The sequence below is a fragment of the Echinops telfairi genome, unplaced genomic scaffold, assembly GCF_000313985.2.
Source record: "Echinops telfairi isolate 266 unplaced genomic scaffold, ASM31398v2 ScPeMD7_7468;HRSCAF=8506_0, whole genome shotgun sequence".
NCBI classification, from domain to species: Eukaryota; Metazoa; Chordata; class Mammalia; order Afrosoricida; family Tenrecidae; genus Echinops; species Echinops telfairi.
The window spans coordinates 53,817,181-53,836,501 of record NW_022111369.1 but is presented as its reverse complement, the minus strand read 5'-3'; the positions used below and the strand labels follow the sequence as shown (position 1 = coordinate 53,836,501).

The window sequence follows — 19,321 nt, the reverse complement described above, 5'->3', positions numbered from 1 at the left end:
TGCACCCTGACTGGCTAGTCTTCTCCCTGAGACCCCTCTGCAAAGGGATCTCCAGTGGCCTACAAATGGGCTTTGGGTCTCTACCCTGCACTCCCCCCCTCATTCATCCATGGGTACTTTCAATCTTGTTCTCAGCACCAAATTCAAATGCATCGATGCTTTGACGGTGTTCTTTATTCACTGTCCAACTTTCACATGCATAGGAGGTCATTGAAAATACTCTGGCTTGGGTCAGGCACACCTTAAAGTCACACTCAAAGTCACATCCTTGTTCTTTCAATACTCCAAAGAAGTCTTGTGCACCAGACTTACCTAATACAATACATCTTTTTCTTTAATCTCTTGACTGCTGCTTCCATAAGCATTGGTTGTGGTTCCAACTTCAACCCTTTCTCCCTTTATCATGAAGTTACCTATTGGTCCTGTTGTGAGGATTTTGTTCTTCCTCATACTGAGTGGCAATACATACTGAAGGATGCAATCCCTGATCTCCATCAGCAAATGCTTCAAGAACTCCTCACTTTCAGCAAGCAAGATTGTGTCATCTGCATGCCATAGGTCCAATCCTGACTCCACACTCTTCTTCAGATAATTCAGCTTCTCTGATGATTTGCTCAACATATAGATTGAACAAATATGCTAAGAGTTTACAGCCCTGACACACACCTTTCTTGATTTTAACCATGCAGTACTCTCTCATTCTATTCATACAACTGCCTCTTGATCCATGTTCAGAATAAGCCAAACGAAGTGTAGATAGTAGGTGTACTATATATATATATATGTACACATATATATTAACAGTAAACTTCAGCACAAAAACAAACACGATGTTTAAATCACATAGCCTCTTCTCTGTCATAGTGTTTCCTGTCTTCTCCCCACCTCTCTTACTTTCTTTGTCTGGTTCTTTTTCATGACAGGAATAGTGCAGGAGTTAGAAGTTAGGGTCTTTGGGTCATTTAATCAAGTTAGGGGACTTGGGTACTTGGGTGAGGAGAGATTTGAAAACACATTGAACTGAAAGCAAGAAGGTGGTTGATAAACCAAAGAAGTGAATTAGTGTGGGAGACTCAGAACAAAGGACATGAGTCTCTTATTCTCTCCTATCCCAAACTATGAGCAGTCACAGTCAAAGCTGTGTTGTTTTAGCAGACATAGTCCAAGCATGGTGTCACAAAGCTCAGCATTTGAATCCCAGATCCACCACGTATACTCGGCTGCAGCTGAGGATGTGGGTCACTTCTGTCCACCTCTCTAAGCCACAATTTCTTCCTCTGAGAAATGGGAACCTTCATGCCTGCCTGCCTTAGCTCACAGGATTGTTGTGAAGATCCAAGGCGATCAGGTTGATGCATAAGATTTGCTAAGAGGGCACACAATGACAGTGTACATCTCGCAGCTTTATTGTAGGCAGTAGAAATTCACCAAATGTTTGGTGAATTGGATGAATGAATGAGCCTAGTTAGTGGGTGATCTTATTTGTAACAAACACTGAATGCAGGAACCACCTGCGTGAATACGATGTTATTGTTGTCAGCTGCTGCCGAGTCAGCCTCATGTGACTCATGGTGTCCCCCTGCACAGAGAAACAAAGCACTGCCTGGTTATTCTCCATCCCTATGATGGGTTGCAATCTGTAGGACTTTCGCTGGCTGATTATTGAAAGTAGATCTCCACGCTCTTCTTCCTAGTTCATCTTAGTTTGGAAAGCTGGCCATCAGCATAGCAGCACACAAGCCTCCTCTGACAGGTGGGTGGTGACTACAGTTGGGGTTCGTTGTTTGGGGAATCAACCCTTGTCTACCACATAGTCAACCTATCAACTCACTGCCACTGAGTCCATTACAGGTCACGGCAACTGTGCAGGACAAGAGAGAACTGCCCTTCTGAGCTTCCAAGACTGTAACTCTTTATGGGAGTATGAAGCCCCATCTTTCTTTTCTTTTTTAAAAATCATTTTTTGGGGGCTCTTCCAGTTCTTATAACATTCATACATCAATGGTATCAAGCATATTTACACATATGTTGCCATCATCAGGGGAATAACTAGGGAATTAAAATCAATAACGAGGAGGACATATCATAGAGGTCCTGGGGCGGGGAGGTGTTTGAGCAACAGCAATCTAGCTGAGAGGAATTACTAAGAGGCAGAAGAAGGGCAAGCATGATTGTGGGGCAGGAGGAAGGTAAAAGGAAACAGAGGAAACATCTAGGAAGCAAAGCTATGGGTAGAGGTATAAACATAGGTGTGTACATATGTAAATACATTAATTCATAAAAATTGAGGTATTGGTCTATGTACATATATTTACCTGGCAATGCATTGAGGAAGTGGACAGACTTTGGGCCTCTGCTCAAGCCCTCCCTCAATGCAAGAACACTTAGTTCTAACAACCTGGCATTCTGTGGTGCTCACCCTCCAGACATGACCGCTGAAGACAAAATGGGTGCATAAGCAAATGTAGTGAAGAAAGAGGATGGTGCCCGGCTATCAAGAGATATTGCATCTGGAATCTTATGAAGTGAAATAAGCAGCCATGGAGCAGAGAAACAACAAGCCCACATGGAAGAAGCACACCAGCCTGTGTGATCATGAGGTATTGATGGGATCAGGGAACAGGCATCAGAAGACCCAAAACAACAACAAAAAACCAAATTGTTGAGAATGAGGGGAGTTGGAACAGAGACCCACCAGGATCTCTACACCTTCCTAGTTTTAAATTTTAATTCCCTAGTTATTCCCCTGTCTCTGGCGTTGTTTGCTCACCACTCCTTTCCCGGCCTCCTCCTCCCCATGCACCCAGGTTCCTCCAGAACCATCGGACCTGTTGCTGTCTCCTAGGGCTTGCTTCTATGCCTGTCTTATATAGGTAGGCAAGCCAACAATAACGGAGACAAACAAAAAGAAAGCAACAGATTGAATAAAAAGAGAAAAAAGAAAATAAAAGAAACTAGCACAAAAACAAAACAAACAAAAAAGCATACATAATCCCAGGTCTGTCCCCTGACCTTTATGACTATCTCCCTGCCAGTCCTGGGGGGTTCTGGGAACTGCCCCTCCTAGCTGGAAGTCTATTTTGGGGGCTCCTTGGGTGTTTTGTGGCTTGGCTTTGCTCCCATTGCTGATATGTTACGTTCCTTTCTTGGTTCACCGTGGGGGTGATCAGACTGGACTCACTCTCCGCCGTGTGTACCCAGTATTGTCCGAGTGTCACAGGATGCTCCAGTGAGGGAACATCATGTCTCAAGATGTTGTTGGGCCTACAGTCCTCTCTGTGCCTTAGCAGCTCCATGCAGGGCTGTCATCCTCAGGATTTGGTGTGCCAGAATGGGGTCTAGTCCCTCGCTCTCTCTCTTTTTCCTTCTTGATATGCTTCTGTGTGGGTGTGGCAGGCTGGCCCCTCTTCCCAACCTGTAGGTTTAGTGTTGTCCTCTGTTGCACATACTTCTACTGGGTGGGGGTGGGGGAGTGTCAGTTTAAAGCCCCATCTTTCTTCTGCAGAGTGGCTGGTGGTTTTGAACTGCTGACCTTACTGTTAGCAGCCAAAAGGGTAACCACTATGTTACAGGGCTCCTTGGTTTATCACATGGAGTGTGAGAATTCTACCACTAAACTGCCAATACCCTCATATAAATCATAGCTTGCCCACATGACATCATAATTAACAAGAAAGCTTTCTTCTCCATCAATCAGTGACCAGTAGAGGGTTTCCTTGTTTGTTTTTGTTTTTTGGTAATGAGACAAAATCTTCCATTGTAGTTTTGACATATAGTTTGAAATGTACCATCCATTGAGACTTAAATGACATTAAACTATGTATGATTAATTTCCTTTTCTGAAAACCTGATTTAGTAGGAATTAATGGAAAACAGATTTATTTTGTTTTATAAAATTTGAGCTGTAATGTGGTATACTTTGTGATCTCTATGGCTAAAGATGTTATTTTGAGGATTAAGGTGCACCTGACCCAAGCCAGAATATTTTCAATCACCTCATAGGCATGTGAAAGTTGGTCATTGAATATGAAAGACCAAAGAAGAATCGATATATTTGAGTTATGATGCTAGAGAAGATAATTAAAATACCGTGGACTGCCAAAATAACAAACAAATTGATCTTGGAAGAAGTATAGCCAAAATGCTCCTTAGAAGCAAGGATGGTGAGACTTCATCACGTTTGTATTATTAGAAGACATATTTATTATCATATTATCATATTCTAGTCCCTGGAGAAGGACATCACGCTTGGTAAAGCTGAGGGGCAGTGAAAAAGAGGAAGACCCTCGATAGGATGAGTTGACACGGTGGCTGCACCAATGAGTTCAACATAACAATTGTGAGGCTGTGCAGGACGGGGTGGTGTTTTGTTGTCTTGTACAGAGGGCCACTCTAGCCAAAGCCCAACTTGGCGGCCCCTAACCACAACTGCTGGAGAGAGGAGTAATGGCATACCCTACAGGTCAGTCTGGAAAGATATAAAAGGGGCCATTCCCTGAGTCACAAAAGACTCAATGGCAGTGAGTTTTTGGTTTTAGTGATTCTGGGGCTGGCTTGATGGACTGATAACCAAAGGTTGGTAGTTCAAATCCCCAACTGATCTGCAGGAAAAGGATGAGGCTGTCTTCTCCCATAAATAAAAAAGTATGGTCTCGGAAACCCAAAATCAGCAGAATGGCAATGGATTTTGGCTGTTTTTTTATTATCCTTGACCCTTTGGACCATCTAGTTAGCCAGACAAGTAGCTATATTACTGATCTAAAATACAAAATATAGACAACATAACCCTTCAATTAGCTATGGATAAAACTCTGGCTTGGAAGCACATGAGAGCAGATCACAGGGAATTTTATTGATTTGTCCCCTAGATAACAAATGCCACTAATCTGCTTTTGCTATTATCAAAACAGTCATCACAAACACCATAATGAAAAAGATCCACATGAAGAATCGATCGATCACTTTTGCAACCTTCCTCCATTCACTGCCCTGGGCAGTGGTGGCCTTGTGGTCTTTGAGGCACTTGGCAATGTACTCGATATTCTTTGTCAGCACCTTGTACCGTGCACAGTAGTTGTCAGCGTCTTTGGGGTTCTCACCCTGACACCCCAGGTCATTCTTTAAGAGTTTGTTTATTTCCTTCTTTCTGGAAAGGTCTTTGTTCCTCATTGCTTTCACACGAGGCTCCTGGAGTTTGCCATAAACCCTCGTGAGGTGGTCCCGCCCCCTGTCATGGCGAGGACTTAGGCAGTTCTCCCCCACATCGTAGACGAACAAGATCCTGGACATGTATTTCAGGATGACCACTCGGGCCCAGTGTGGCACTGGCCGGGCCTCAGCCCCGCAGAAGTGGATGTTCATCACCATAATGGTCAAGGCAGTGGAAGCTGTGATCAAGGCCATCGTAGCTATGTAGTATTTGCCTGGAATCAGAAAAATAGTGACAGCCACGTTAGCCTAAAATCCTTTGGCTTCAAAAGGAAGAAAGGGAGATCTATTCTAAAGGAGCGATCTGTCCTGGTGGTTGTTGGCAGAGACTTTGGAATCAAAGGTCTGGGGTCAAATCCCAGCTCTGTCACTTACTAGTCATGGGACCTGTGGCAAGTTCTGTAATCTCACTAAGCCTCGCCTCCTTCCAGTACAATGGGTATCATAACAATATCTAATGCAAGGAGTCTGGTGAGGCTCCAGTAAAGTTCTCAGCACTTTCGATCCACACTTCAGAGATTTGGAAATGTTTGCCGAGATCATGACGTGAGAAAACTTTTCTATCTCCAAAACTGATTCATGAACTTGACCACTTCTCAACATCATGTTCAGATCTCATTAATACGAAGTGTCTTTATTCCTACTGAGTAGGAAACGAGATCCGAGATCCCGTGTGCCCGCAGGAGAAAGATGAGAATGGACTCCTGAGGACCTGCTGTCTCAGAAACTCTGCACGTCAGAGTCTGCTCGATGGCATAGTGCTTGGCTTATCAGTCTCTTGAACGTGATTCTATAAAGCCAATGTTCAAGGGAAAGGGAAATGGAGAACGTGAACAATAAAGTCAGGGTGCAGATCTATGAAGCATAAAGTAAAACACCGAGAAGATGAACGAAGACTAGCTGAAAGAGTACTGCAATAGAGCAACCTGTGATCAAACTGTTCCCGGAAAGAAAACAAGAGAGAGCAGGGAAATGATTCAAAAAAGCCAAAACTCAAACTCACTGCCATCATGTCGGTTCTGACTCACAGGGACCCGGGACAGGGTAGAACTGCCCGATGGCTTTCTGAGACTGTATCTCTTAAGAGGAGTGGAAAGCCTCATCTTTCTCCTGCGGAGTGGCTGGCGGTTTCAAACTGCCAACCTTTTGGTTAGCAGCCCAGTACATAACACGGCACTACTAAGGCTCCTCAAGGGAAAAGATGAACCTTAAAAAATTGTCAAGTATAAACAAAGAACACAACACTCAACACACTGCTGGTGAATGGATTCTGATTCACAGCGACCCTGTCGGACAGTAGGACTGCTCCCTAGTGTTTTTAAGACTGTCCACTTTCAATGGAGTAAATGGCCTCCTCTTCCTCTCAGGAAGCAGCTGGTAGGTTCAAACCCCTGACCTTTGACTAACAGTCAGCATTTAACCCCAAAGGCCCCTGGAACTCCTTTTAAAAAATCTAAAATATCAAAATTAATACAAGGTACTAAACATGACATCAATTTATAAAAATCAATGTATCGCTATACATTCTATTTCTATACATCTAAAAGAATCTTTGAAAAAATCTATATATAAAATATTACATACAAAAGATGCTCTTCAAAATAATAACCCTGGGTGGAGGGGGGTTAGGGGTGGTTTGGGGTGGTTATGAGTTGGGCAACTAACTGCAAGGCTGATAGTTTGAAACTACCAGCCTCTCCTCGGAAGAAAGATGGGGCTTTCTACTCCTCTGAACAATTAGAGTCTTGGAAACCCACAGGGGCAGCTCTCCTCTGTCCTACAGGGCTGCTATCAGTTGGCATCGACTCGGTGGCAGTGAGTTTTTGGCTTGATGAAAACTGGCACAGGTTCTTGTACAAGAATGTACAAGTTCACTAGGGAGGAATAGTATAAATGGTAGGAAAGGTTTTTTTAAGGAGAGTTACGTAAGTGGAGAGCTGTACCATGTTCATGGATGGGACAGTTATTGAGACAGAAGTCCTCTCTTTCCCTCCTCTGTGCTGTCCAATCAGGGTCCTGGGCCTGGACCATGCTCTTACAGGGAGCCAGCACCAATCGTGTGCTGGACGTTCAGCTGTATGGTGATGCCTCCCGGCCCTGAGCTGGTTGTGCACTTCTTTATTATGTCTCCTTGTGTGTGTCAATGGTCGCTGGCCAACATCTCCTCTTCGAGGGTGGGAACAGGGTCTTTCACCTTAGAGGGGTGCCTGCAGTGGAACCTCCAACACTGGCCAGAAATGACTCTGCTTATCTTTCCTGCGAGAATGCATTCGTGCTAGTGCCTGTACAAGCTGTGTGCTTCTTGGGGACCCAGACACATACAAACAATGGAATGGATCAACGCCAGGCTGCTGCTCCTGGTGGCCTGGTCTTGGCCATCTCCCACCCAGTGGGACTCCTCTGGAGGTGCTAACATGTGTCGCTTGGACAACTTATTGTAATAAAGCTTATCCATTCTTTCTAAACGAATCTACAGTTTCAGTGCGATCTCAACAGGTTCTGGATTTCTGTTGTTGCCATTCAAGAATTAGAACAATAGCTTGATATAAAAACTAAGTCGACAGCGTTCTAAATGTATGAATGATTGGGGATTTGAGAAAGAATGCGTCCTGCACGCACTTTCTGCAGAGGAGGCCGGCGTCACCGATGACTCCTCAGCAACTGGGTAATTGGGTGGAGAATACGGCTCCAGACAAGGGCAGGCCTAAGCTGGAGGACAGAGAGAAGATCAATGGAGGACCAGGGGAGCAGGACGGATAAGGTCTGGGTAGATCACCGTGACTTCAGGACAGCAGTTCGAAACCACCAGCTGCTCCTCACAAGAAACATGAGTCTTTCTACCCCATAAAGAGTCACAATCTCAGAAACCCACAGGTTTGCTTCCACCTGCCGTGAAGGACTGCCATGAGTCAGAATTGACTGGATGACCGTGAATTCATTCATTCATTTGTTCAGGAAACCAGAACCAAGTCCCCAAGGTTGGGGTTCCCGAAGTCCGGGACACACATTAAGCAGATGTGCCCATTACTCTGTCATCAGCGCTTCAAACAGAACTAGGCATGTTAGGTGCTCAATAAACATTTGTTAAGTTAATAAATCAATAACAGAACAAATACAACTTCATCGTATTGATCTGAACCCTCACCTATATGTATCTGTGTCTCCTTTGGGGAGTACATGGATGCAACTAACAAATTACAATGATTAAAAATTGTTCTCGGGATACGTGTGCACGTGGAAAGACAAACTTCACACGATCACACCACAGAACATGTCATGCTTACAAAATTCCCGTGAGGCATTTCTGTTCAGGAATTTAACTAAAGTTAACTAAAACTTGTTGGCCAGATGGGTTAAGCATTGGGTGCTAGCTGGAAGGTCGGCATTAGCCTAGCCCACCAGCTGCTTCTCAGGAGAAAGAGAAAGCATTCTGCTTCCAGAAAGATTTGCTGCCTCTTTACTGCCTCGGAAACTCTCGTGAGCCGTTCTCCTTGGCCCTATGGGGTTGCTATGAGTTGGCATCCACATGATGCCAGGGGGTGGATTAAAGAAGAGAGAGTGAGGCTTGCCAGTTGATCCTGCCTCAAACAGGGTTATGATTGAGCTTCTTCACTATTGCTCATGTCTGCCTCAGAAGAGGTAACAGTGCCAACACAACTCCCCTCTTTATCTGAAGACTTCGGAGAAGGAGTGTGTGTGTGTGTGTGTGTGTGTGTGTGTGTGTGTGTGTTGTTTGAAGGGACATCAAAGAAACAAAGCTCCAGTCAAACCCATGTAGTCATGTCTGAACATTGGGGCATACTGAAGTCCACAGAGTCAAAAGGCTGTAGAACCTGCATTTGTTACTGGCCTTCGGTGTTCTGCGAGTTCTTCGTTGTTGACTTTCAGGAGCTCAATATGAGATGGAGCTTCTGATTCTGGCAAGCAACTGTTACAACAGCCAGCCCTTGAGCTAGGTGTTGGGTCTGAGGGGTGGGCTTGGAAGCAAGCAGTAGGTGCTACAGGCAGGAGGCCGGAGCTCAGAAGAAGGCAGGGCCAGGTGAAGGGAGGCAAGGCAGGTGGCCTTACTCCACACCCCAACCATCAGGAGGGCCTTTCATTAGCACTGGCTCTTTGGAAAAGAGCTTCTTAAAAAATAACTATTCTCAAATCTTGTCCCAAACAGCTAAATCAGACTCTCTGGGTATGGGAATCCGCTCTCCCACAGCTTTTGTACCCAGTAAAACTTAGGAATTATACTATCAAGGACAAGCTAAACATTTCAGCTTGTTTCTATCATAACTTCCACTGTTTCTAGGAAGAAAACTCAAATGTGTGGGGGGCAAAGACCCCTCCCTATTTAGTCAGTGTTTGTCCTTTGCTCAGCAATGACAGGCCGAGGAGGTAGCAAGACCTCAGAGGAAGCTGCTTAGGCTCGGAGATGAAGCAACTTGCCCAAGAGTATGGATTACAGTGAGTAGTGAAATCAGAGTTCAAATGCAGGTTTTGTTGCCTTCAAAATCAGGGCCCTTGACCTGAGGTTTTCAGAGTGGAACAGAAAGTGCATCCTAATCACGCAGAGGGCTTGTTTAAACAAGCCGTATCGCTATCCAAGAGGCCGACGGCAGGCACCGAATGAATTATGTGACGCCAATACGGAGGCTGAAGCTGGTCCCAGGGTTAGGAGTTGAAAGGCACACACACACAGCCCCAGGCAGCCACGCCGAGTAGGCTCCAAGTGCAAGGGCCTGGGACTCACCTATCAGGGGGACGTTTTCTGAGGCCGGCATGATTTCTGCCACCATGAGCTGAAACACAGTCATGGCTAAGAGGATTGTCACTCCCAGGGACACCTTTTCCCCAGAGGCAGCTGGGAGGTAAAAACTCAAGGGAGCCAGAAAAGATATCAGGACACAGGGGATGAGGAGATTGACGATATAAAAGGACGACCTTCTCTTCAGGAGGAGTGTAAAGGTCACATCCGGGTAAGGCTCAGAACAGCAGCCGTAAGAGATGACATTTTTCACGGCAGGCATGCCGTGAACCTCCCACTCCACGTCTTCAACGAAGTCTGAGAGGTCTCCGCTGTCCAGGGCGTTAAAAATGTCCACTTGATTGCCATTGTAGGTCCAGGAACCAAAGGTGAGGTTGCACCGCTGCTTATCAAAGGGGAAGTAGGTGACATCCACCACACAGGAGCTCTTGGTGATGGCTGGTGCGTCCCAGGTGATCAGCCCATCGTACCTCAGGACCACGTTGGTGTTCACGGGCTCTGAAGACTCATCGTCTGCCCTAGGGGTCAGAGAGGGAGATGGAAGGTACTGGCTAGAACTCGTCATCTTTCTTACCCCAGACAGCTCATTGGCCCGTGGCTGTCACTCAAACGTCTTTACCAACGCGCCACATTTCTCAACTTTAACTTTACCTTTCTCCAGTGCCTGTAACCAACCCGGGCCCACATTTCCTTAGATTCTTTAAAGCATCTCGCTCCATGGCCCTGGCTCTCCATTCCCAATGCCACTCCTAGTGCAAAAATCCAGATAAAAAACCCTACAAAAACTAAAAATCACCCTTCTCGAGGCTAAACTTTGACAGGTGGCTCTGCTTTTCGGAGTTTGTTACCTCTGAGAACCAGGCTGCTGGGATTGTTTCTGTTGTTGTTGTTGTTGTTGTTGCTACTGTTGTCAGGGTTGTCTTAAGGAGGGGCTTCTTTTAAAAAAGTTTGTGGGAAAAAACTGAATGAAAAGGGAATGGCATTTTCCCCAGGGACTTTTTGAAGCCCCTTTGAGTATACTTACTATCAAACATTTATGTAACACCGAGGGAAAATCAATCACTCATAATCTTGGAGTTAATCATTTGTGACAGACCGATGCTCTCTTTTTCTTGATCAACATCGATGCTGATTCTTTGGGGTGATCGCGTTTCAGTTTCCCGTAGGGAATTACACTGACGCGGCCACCACTGCCAATTTGGCTGCCCGTGTCCCAGCTGTGAGTGAGCACGAGGAAGTGTTCTGGAATTCTCATTCTTCTCAAAGTTCTCTATAGCTGCTGATGACCCACACAGCCGAATACCTTTGCATAGGCAGTAAAACACAAGCAGACATCTCTTTTTAAAATCATTTTATTAGGGGCTCATACAACTCTTATCACAATCCATACACACATCGATTGTGTAAAGCGCATTTGTACATCATTCTCAAAACATTTGCTCTCCACTTAAACCCCCGGCATTAGGTCCTCATCCCCTCCCCCCCCTTCCTCATGAGCCCTTGATAGTTTATAAATTGTTATTTTGTCATATCTTGCCCTGTGTGACGTCTCCCTTCACCCACTTTTCTGTTGTCCGTCCCCCAGGGAGGAGGTCACATATATAGTTCCTTGCAAGCAAACATTTTTAGGATATGTTCTGTTTACAGCTAAGATCCATTTGGCATCAAAAATGCTATTTTCTGACTCTACCTTGAATTTCTGGCAGTTCCCTGTGATGTACTGCTACAGCCATTGTTGTAACATGTTACTTGTCTGTGATAGAAGTGACATCGTTGGTTAATTTCTGCCTGTAGTGCAGCTTGGAGTTTTCCCTTCAATACCATTGCTCTTGATCATATGCTACCTCTTGGAACGGCTAGGGGCCCATCAATTCTTTTTGCTACAGTGTCTCCATCTTTTTTTGCTGCTTCTTGAATTGCTGAATATTTTGCCCATAGAATCCATCAGTATAAGAACTCCAGGTTTGAATTTTTGCTTCACTTCTTCCAGTTTGAACAATCAAGCATGCGCTTCCCTTTTGGTTTTTAAAGCCACGGTCGCTGCAAAAATCATTACACTGCTTTACTTTTGTCTTTCTGAGCTGCCCTTTGAAATGTCTTTCAGCTTATTTACCATATCGTTTCCTCCATTCTCTTGAAGCTACTCAATGTTCAAGAGCAAGTCTCAGAGCCTCTTCTGACACCCACTTTGGTCTTTCTTTTTAATGACCGTTTGTCTCTTCGTGTCTTCCCACATCTAGCGCTTCTGGTCCTTGGTAATTAACGTGCAGTTATGGCACGTCTGCTCTTCAGAGGGTCTCTGCATTCAAATGAGAGACACTCAAGGTTTTGTTTGGGCTCTCGTAAATGGGTACTTATTTTTTTCAGTTTCAACCTGAATTTGCATATTAGTAATTAATAGTCTTTTCTACTTGTTGACATACTGACTTCTCCAGCATCTCTTTCCACGGGTGTCATCAGTTTGACTCCTGTGCATTCCATCGACCAAGGCCCACACGTTGCCGTTTATGTTGTTCAAAAGGTCTTCGCAACAAAGAAGTTGTTGGTCTTGCCAAATGATGGCATGCGCTCTCCAGCTTCAATTGCTCACCAAGGCCATTTCCCCCCACTATTGATCCTTCCTTTCTTTTCCCAATTTTTGCATCCCAATCACCAATAATTTCAATGCACCTTGATTGCCTGTTTGATCAATTTCAGACTGAGGAAATTGGTAGAATCCTTCAATTTCTTCATTACTGGCTTCCGTGGTCGGTGCCAACATTTGAATGATAGCTGTATTAACTGTTCTTCCTTACAGATGTATGGATCTTACCTCATCATGGACAGCACTTTGCTTCAGGATAGAACTTGGGATGTTCTTTTTAATGACCAGTGTGATGCCATTGCTCTTGAACGTGTTGTCCCTGGCATAGTAAACAACATGACCTTCAGATTGGCAATGGGCATGTCAGTCCATTTTAGTTCACAAATGCCTAGGGTATTGACTTGTACACGTTCCATTTCAACGTTTGATAACTTGCAATCTGCCTGATTCATACTTTGTACATTCCACCTTCTGATTATGAATGAACGTTTCCAGCTGTTTCTACTCATTTTGAGCCCCACCAGCCAATGAAATCCCCAAAGCTGTGCTCAATCTCCATTATTCAGGGTTGCTCTGCTTTGAGGAGGTGCCTCTTCCCCAGTCATATCTTGTGTGCTTTCCACATGACATGGTGGGAGTGCATATTTCAAGCACTGTGCCAGATAACGATCAGCCACCATTCACAATATTTTCAATGTCCAATTTTTCAGGCATGAGCTGCCTCTTCCTTCTTTCTATTCTGTCTTTGGAAGCTCAGTGGGAAACCTCTCCATCACAGGTAACCCTGGTGGCCTTTGAAGTAGTGGTGGCATAGCTTCCAGTATCACACCACCATGGAAACCACCACAGTGTGACAAAATGACAGAGGAGTGGTGGATAGCTTCCCTGAGAGCTCCTTTCATATTGTAGAATGCTGAAGTTGCTGGGAAGACAAATGGTCAAAAGAATCAGAAATGGAATTGTCCATGGCCAAAGAGGAAATGCCTCCAAAATCAACCCTGAGCTACAGGAATGAGCGGATCTACCCGCCTCGTGAAATGGCTCTATGTGACAAGGATAAAGGCACAGGATAAAGAACTTAACGCGGCCTCTCAAACCCCTCATCTGAAGGGGAAAGTAATTAGTGAGCGAATCGATCAAAGCCCCGGTAGGTTTCTGTGAGCTCAGGAGCATGTAACAGGCTCCTCCCATAAGAAGGCATTGCAGTAGGCTTAACTTAGATTATCATGTGTTATGAGTTAAATTGCATACACCTAACAGATACGCTTAAGTTCAAATCACCTTCCCATTGAATGTGACCTTATTTGGAAATGCTATCATTACAGGCACAATGTGTAAGACCATATTGGAGTAGGGTGGACCCTTAATCTAATATGACTGGTGTCCACGTAAGAAGAGGAGAGACAGACAGATGCAGAGGATGGGACACCATGTGAAGACAGACATAGAGAAAGATGATGCCAGGTGGAAATGGAGGGCAAGATCGGAGTTCTGCTGCCATGAGCCAAGTAACATGTGGGATCATGTGAATCTTGGAGAGGAGAAGAAGGCTGCCTCCCCAGAGCATGGGCCTGCCAACACCTTCATGTAAGACTTGCACTATTCAGAACGGTAAGATGACCATTTCCTGTTCTTTTAAGTCACTCGGTTTACGTCACTTTGTTATGGTAGCCTTAGGAAAGTAATACACCATACAACTTTGCCAAAAACGTGATTTCAGTAAGAACTGGTCATTGCTTCAGTCAGTCAAAGGCAGGATAAAGAAGAGGACCAGCGTTCTAATTGTTTCCAAAGAGAATTGTTAGAACTTAGAGAATGTGAGCAAGAGAGAGAGGGAATCGATTCTATGGCTCATTTTATTGGTGTGTGTGTGTGTGTGTGTGTGTGTGTGTGACAGAGAGAGAGAGAGAGAGAGAGAGAGAGAGAGCACATGTTCACGGAGAGAGGGGTTGACTGTAGTGACAGAGCATGAGCTCTCATATGTTAGCGTCCTTGGGATGGGCCATGAAGACACCTCTGGCCATTCAGAGTGAGACATGGACAACAGGATCAGGGCTGTGTTCAAATCATGACCCACGGACAAGCTCTGAGTAATAAGCAGAACTGACTGAAATCCACGCTAGATTTACCAAAGTTGCTTCTCGAAGGGAAGTTCACGCCTACCAAAAGGCCTAGGGGACTTCTCTTTGCTGCCCCAAATTCACCTCATTCACAGAAGGACCTTTCACAACCCACAGAAGTGGGGTCCAAAATAGAATTAGGGTGAACCCAGGCAGAGCAATTAGACTTGATATTGTGATGGAGCAATCTAGTTTCTTCTCAAAGTGTGGTGTGTGGAACAGCAGCACCGAAATTATCTGGAAATGCAAGCCCCATCCCAGGCCTACTGCATCAGAATCTGTATTTTAGCAAGATTCCAAATGATTATTTGTGTGCATAAGATAGTTTGGGAAACATAAACCTGAGGACTTTTGCTCTGAGACCAGGAATAGGCCAACTGGTGATCTTATAATCTAATTTATCCTTCACCCTACACACAATCTGAAATCCACAATATGGCTCATAGTCAGTCCTTTTGAATTCAATTCCTTTTGAATTCAAAACAATTCAATTGTTTTCAAAAACAATGTCATTGTTTTTAATGTCAGATCTTGGACAAGTGAGGGTTTTCAATTTCGTAGCTAAAGGGAGGAATTTAGATCAGCTGGATTTGAGATTCTTCTAATTCAAAGTTTTTATAGTCATAAGATTTAGGTCATGAAATAATAGTAACATAAGGGTCTAGAGAGGGGGAGGCACTACTCTGTCCTCTAAGATCACTAGGAGGCTGAATCAAATTGATGGCAAAGGCTAGACACATGGATTGGTACTTAACACCATCTATGTCTGGAACATTCCTTAAAAAAGAAAAGAAAGAAAAGACAAAATGTTTTCATTCTGTTCAGTCAACCCACTGAAACCCGTTTCCGACGAACTTCAGCCCTGATGTGTGCTTACTTGTTGTAGAGGACAATGTCCGGCCTCCAGACCAGGTCGCTGGGGATGCGGATGGAGTCCAATCCGTCATACTGGTCTCGATCCCACTTGAGATACGCATCGTGCCAGATTTGTCGGATCCATAGATAGGCAGTCAGAATTTGGTTTCTTTCATCCTGCACAATGAACCTCCATGTCACATTATCTAGTAGATGCCTTGACCAAAGGATTTTTGTTATGGATTGAATGATGTTTTCCCAAAGTATATACTGGCATCCCAGCCCCTGTGCCTGTAGCTAATGTAATGTGAGGAACGACCTTTCCCTGATGCAATCTAATACTGTAGTCAATTAATCAGGCGAGGCCCTACCAGTGTAGGGTGGATACTAAAACTGACCCACTTCTGAGTTATATCACAAGTAGCACAGATACACACACACACACACACACACACACACACACACACACACACACACGGCAGAAGATGGATGTGGGTTTTGGCTATAAACAAAGGACCTCAAGTGGTGCCAACAAACACCAGAAGCTAGGAGAGAAGCTCCCAGAAGGAATAGTCACTGCTGAGAACCAGACGATCCTCCCAGCCTCCAGAACTGTGAGGAAGTCGATTTCTGTGTTGTGAAACACCCTCTTGTGGTATACCTCTCAGAGCAGCCTGAGGAAGCGGAGACCACCACTTGTTCTTCACAGTGGACGTTCCACAGCAGGAACCTGTTCTCACGGAGCCAAGGGCGCAGGGGCCGGTGCTCAGCTGCTAACCGAAAGCTCGACAGGGGAGCAGTCTGCCTTCATAAAGATCCCAGTCTTGGAAATAGCGGGGAGCAGTTTGGCTCCACCCTGCAGGGTCATTCTGGGTTGGAATCCACTCGACAGCAATGGGCTTTTTGGTTTAATCTTTTTTTTTAAGCATGCTGTCACATCTTTGTCCTATAGACTGGCTGCGGGTTTCGAACAAACAACCTTGCATCTAACAGTTGAATGTTTAACCAGCTGTCCTCCAGGGCTTCTTTCTGTAAAGATGATGACCTTGGAAACCCCAGGGGACCGTTGTCCTTTGTCCTAGAAGGTCACTATGAGCTGGAATAGACTTGACAGTAGTGGTTTAAATTTATAATTTTTAAAATTTTAGTATGGAGGGTGAGAGCTTTTAAAATTCTATTCCCTTGATGGAGACCCAGGCCACATTTTCTTTCTAAATCATTTTATTAGGGGCTCATACAACTCTTATCGCAATCCATACACACATCAATTGTGTAAAGCGCATTTGTACATTCATTGCCCTCATCATTCTCAAAACATTTGCTCTCCACTTAAGCCCCCGGCATTAGGTCCTCATTTTTCCCCTTCCTCTCCGCTCCCCCCTCCCTCATGAGCCCTTGATCGTTTATAAATTATTATTTTGTCATATCTTGCCCTGTCCGACGTCTTCCTTCACACACTTTTCTGTTGTCCGTCCCCCAGGGAGGAGGTCACATATAGTTCCTTGTAATCGGTTCCCTCTTTCCTACCCACTGTCCCTCTACCCTCCCTGTTTCGCCACTCACACCACTGGTCCTGTAGGGCTCATCCGCCCTGGATTCCCTGGATTTTCAGTTCCTATCTGTACCAGTGTACATCCTCTGGTCTAGCCAGCCTTGAAAGGTCGAATTCAAGTCATGGTAGTGGGAGCGGGGAGGAAACATTTAGGAACTAGAGGAAAGTTGTATTTCTCATCGTTGTTACATCGCACCCTGACTGGCTCATCTCCTCCCCTAATCCCCTCTGCAAGGGGATCTCCAGTGACTCAGGCCACATTTTCCCATACTCGACTTAGGGTTCAAGATGTCAAGTAGACAAATCAGACATATCATGGGTCAAAGTTCTCTGAGACCCCATGCACACGAAATAGACATCTCTGAGAAAGTCGTGCATATCTACAATGAACAGGAGCAGCAAACCATCCCCGAGGTTTCATAGTTTTCCATCATTAATACACACAAACCCCGAATAAGGCGTGCCATCTTAAAACACCAGTGTTTACAAATAACTAACGTAAAATGTATATATCACAAGTTTCATCACTTTAAGGTGTTTTGATACTCATAATTAGATGGTTTCACAATATTGTGCAAGCATTGCCAGTAACCCCAGAGCAGTCCCCTCATTCGACAGTGTTGTCACTCCCCACAGCCGTTGACTTCCGCCCCCGGCAACCACTGATCCGCTTTCTGTCTCTGTGGGTTGACCCCGCGTTTATCAATGGACTCATACAGTGTGTCAGCCCACAGTGCTCTTCTAGATGATCTACAGTGGTTATGCTGAATGGCTAGCAGTAGATAACATGTAGTGGAATCAATTTGGGAGAACACTTCCCCTAGAACTCCTTTCTTCCACCAACGTGCACACAGAACTGTCTGCTCTCATCCCTCGTCAGCCCCCAGCCATTCCCTTCACAAGGACAGCTGCGTTTCATTCTAAGCAGCATAGGAGAGACGCCACCCTGTGTTACTCACCATGTCCTTGATCTGAGAGAGCGTGATCTGTAGGGTGACATTCAGGACCGTATCCGTGTCGTCCACTGGACGGAGAGCATTGGTGTAATCTTCAAAAAGGTCATTAAACAACTTCTGAGCATACTTTCCATCTGCTGACTCTACAGCTGCTCAAAAAGAGGGACCCGGATCAAAATTTGAGGTGTCCTGTGTATTTCAAGGCAAAGAGTACCAGACTGAGGTCTACAGCCCTGGCCAACCGAGCCATTGGTTAGAGATAAACTTTGGATCCATAAGAGTTGTTTTTGATATGCTCTACTCAGCCCTGGTGGTGTAGCGTGTTACACGTTGAACTGCCAACCACAAGGTCGGCAGTTTGAAAATGCCAGTCATTCTGTGTGAGAGAGATGAGGCTTTCCACGTCCATAAAGAGTTAGGGTGTCAGAAAGTCCTACCGTCTCCTGTTGGGTTGCTATGAGTCAGGATGGAGTGGACGGCAGTGAAGTGGGTTTGCTTGTATGTGGGGGTGGGTGGCGGGGTGGTGGTGAGAGAGAGACTCAGATCAGGGAGCCCCTGGATGATGCAAATGACTAAATGCACAGCTTCTAATGAACCCACCAGAGGCCCACTGGAGAAAGTCCTGGCGGCCTACTTCTCAAGCATCACAGCCACTGGAAACCTCACAGAGTGCCGCTTCACTCGGAAACACATGAGTCAGACTCGGCTCTCTGGCAGCTGGTTTGGCTTTTTGACCCCGATCCACATGAGTCAGGAAGAAGCCTGGACCATTTCCATGCAGTTAGAGCATGTGTGCCCTTGTTCAGGCCCCACCCCACTCCACCCCCACCAAAGAAAAGGCCCCCAAATTAGCCCGGGTGCTTACGTGCCGCCCTCACTCACCTTTGAGCCTGGAAGCAGCCAAGTAAATCCAACAAAAGGAGATGCAGGAATGGGGCCAATTCATCTTTCTCCCGGGACGATCACGTCCCAGCCAGGCAGTGCTGTCTTCCTGCCCCTCAGTGAATGGGATGCGTCCCGGTACAAGACCTCCCTTTGCCCGGTCTCACTGTGGCAGGTGGAGAGCTCAGGCTGGCACTGCGGAAAGGACCTGAGGTCTTGGGAGCCCAGCCTGCTTCGCCTCCTCCCCTCACCGCCAAGTAATCTAAAACCGGCAGCTCCAATGGCTGAGATGCGTGGCTCTGGGGTGGTTTACATCCTGCAGCGTGATTCCGGGGAGCTGTCCCAGGTGAGGGCTTCTAGGAGAGTCAGGAGCAGATCTCAGGGGCCTGTACAATGTCCTCGTTCGCTGAA

At 45.5% G+C, this 19,321-nt stretch overlaps 1 protein-coding gene across 1 annotated transcript; it reads right to left on the bottom strand.

Annotated features, from left to right (window-relative positions):
* Positions 1-4,720: 4,720 nt before the first annotated feature.
* Positions 4,721-18,991, bottom strand: CHRNA9 (cholinergic receptor nicotinic alpha 9 subunit). Its single transcript, XM_004703154.3, has 5 exons — positions 18,911-18,991; positions 18,032-18,177; positions 15,543-15,697; positions 9,947-10,479; positions 4,721-5,423 (listed from the first exon to the last, which is right to left on the bottom strand). Exons 1-5 carry the CDS (start codon positions 18,972-18,974, stop codon positions 4,882-4,884), a joined length of 1,440 nt encoding a protein of 479 aa, XP_004703211.1. The 5' UTR covers positions 18,975-18,991; the 3' UTR covers positions 4,721-4,881.
* Positions 18,992-19,321: the final 330 nt, after the last annotated feature.

Coding starts and splice junctions, on each gene's coding strand:
- CHRNA9 (XM_004703154.3), bottom strand. CDS start 18,974: ATGAATTGGCCCCATTCCTGCATCTCCTTTTGTTGGATTTACTTGGCT. Junction 18,178..18,910: donor GGCTGCTTCCAGGCTCAAAG/GTGAGTGAGGGC, acceptor CTTTTTGAGCAG/CTGTAGAGTCAGCAGATGGA. Junction 5,424..9,946: donor AGAAAACGTCCCCCTGATAG/GTGAGTCCCAGG, acceptor TTCTGATTCCAG/GCAAATACTACATAGCTACG.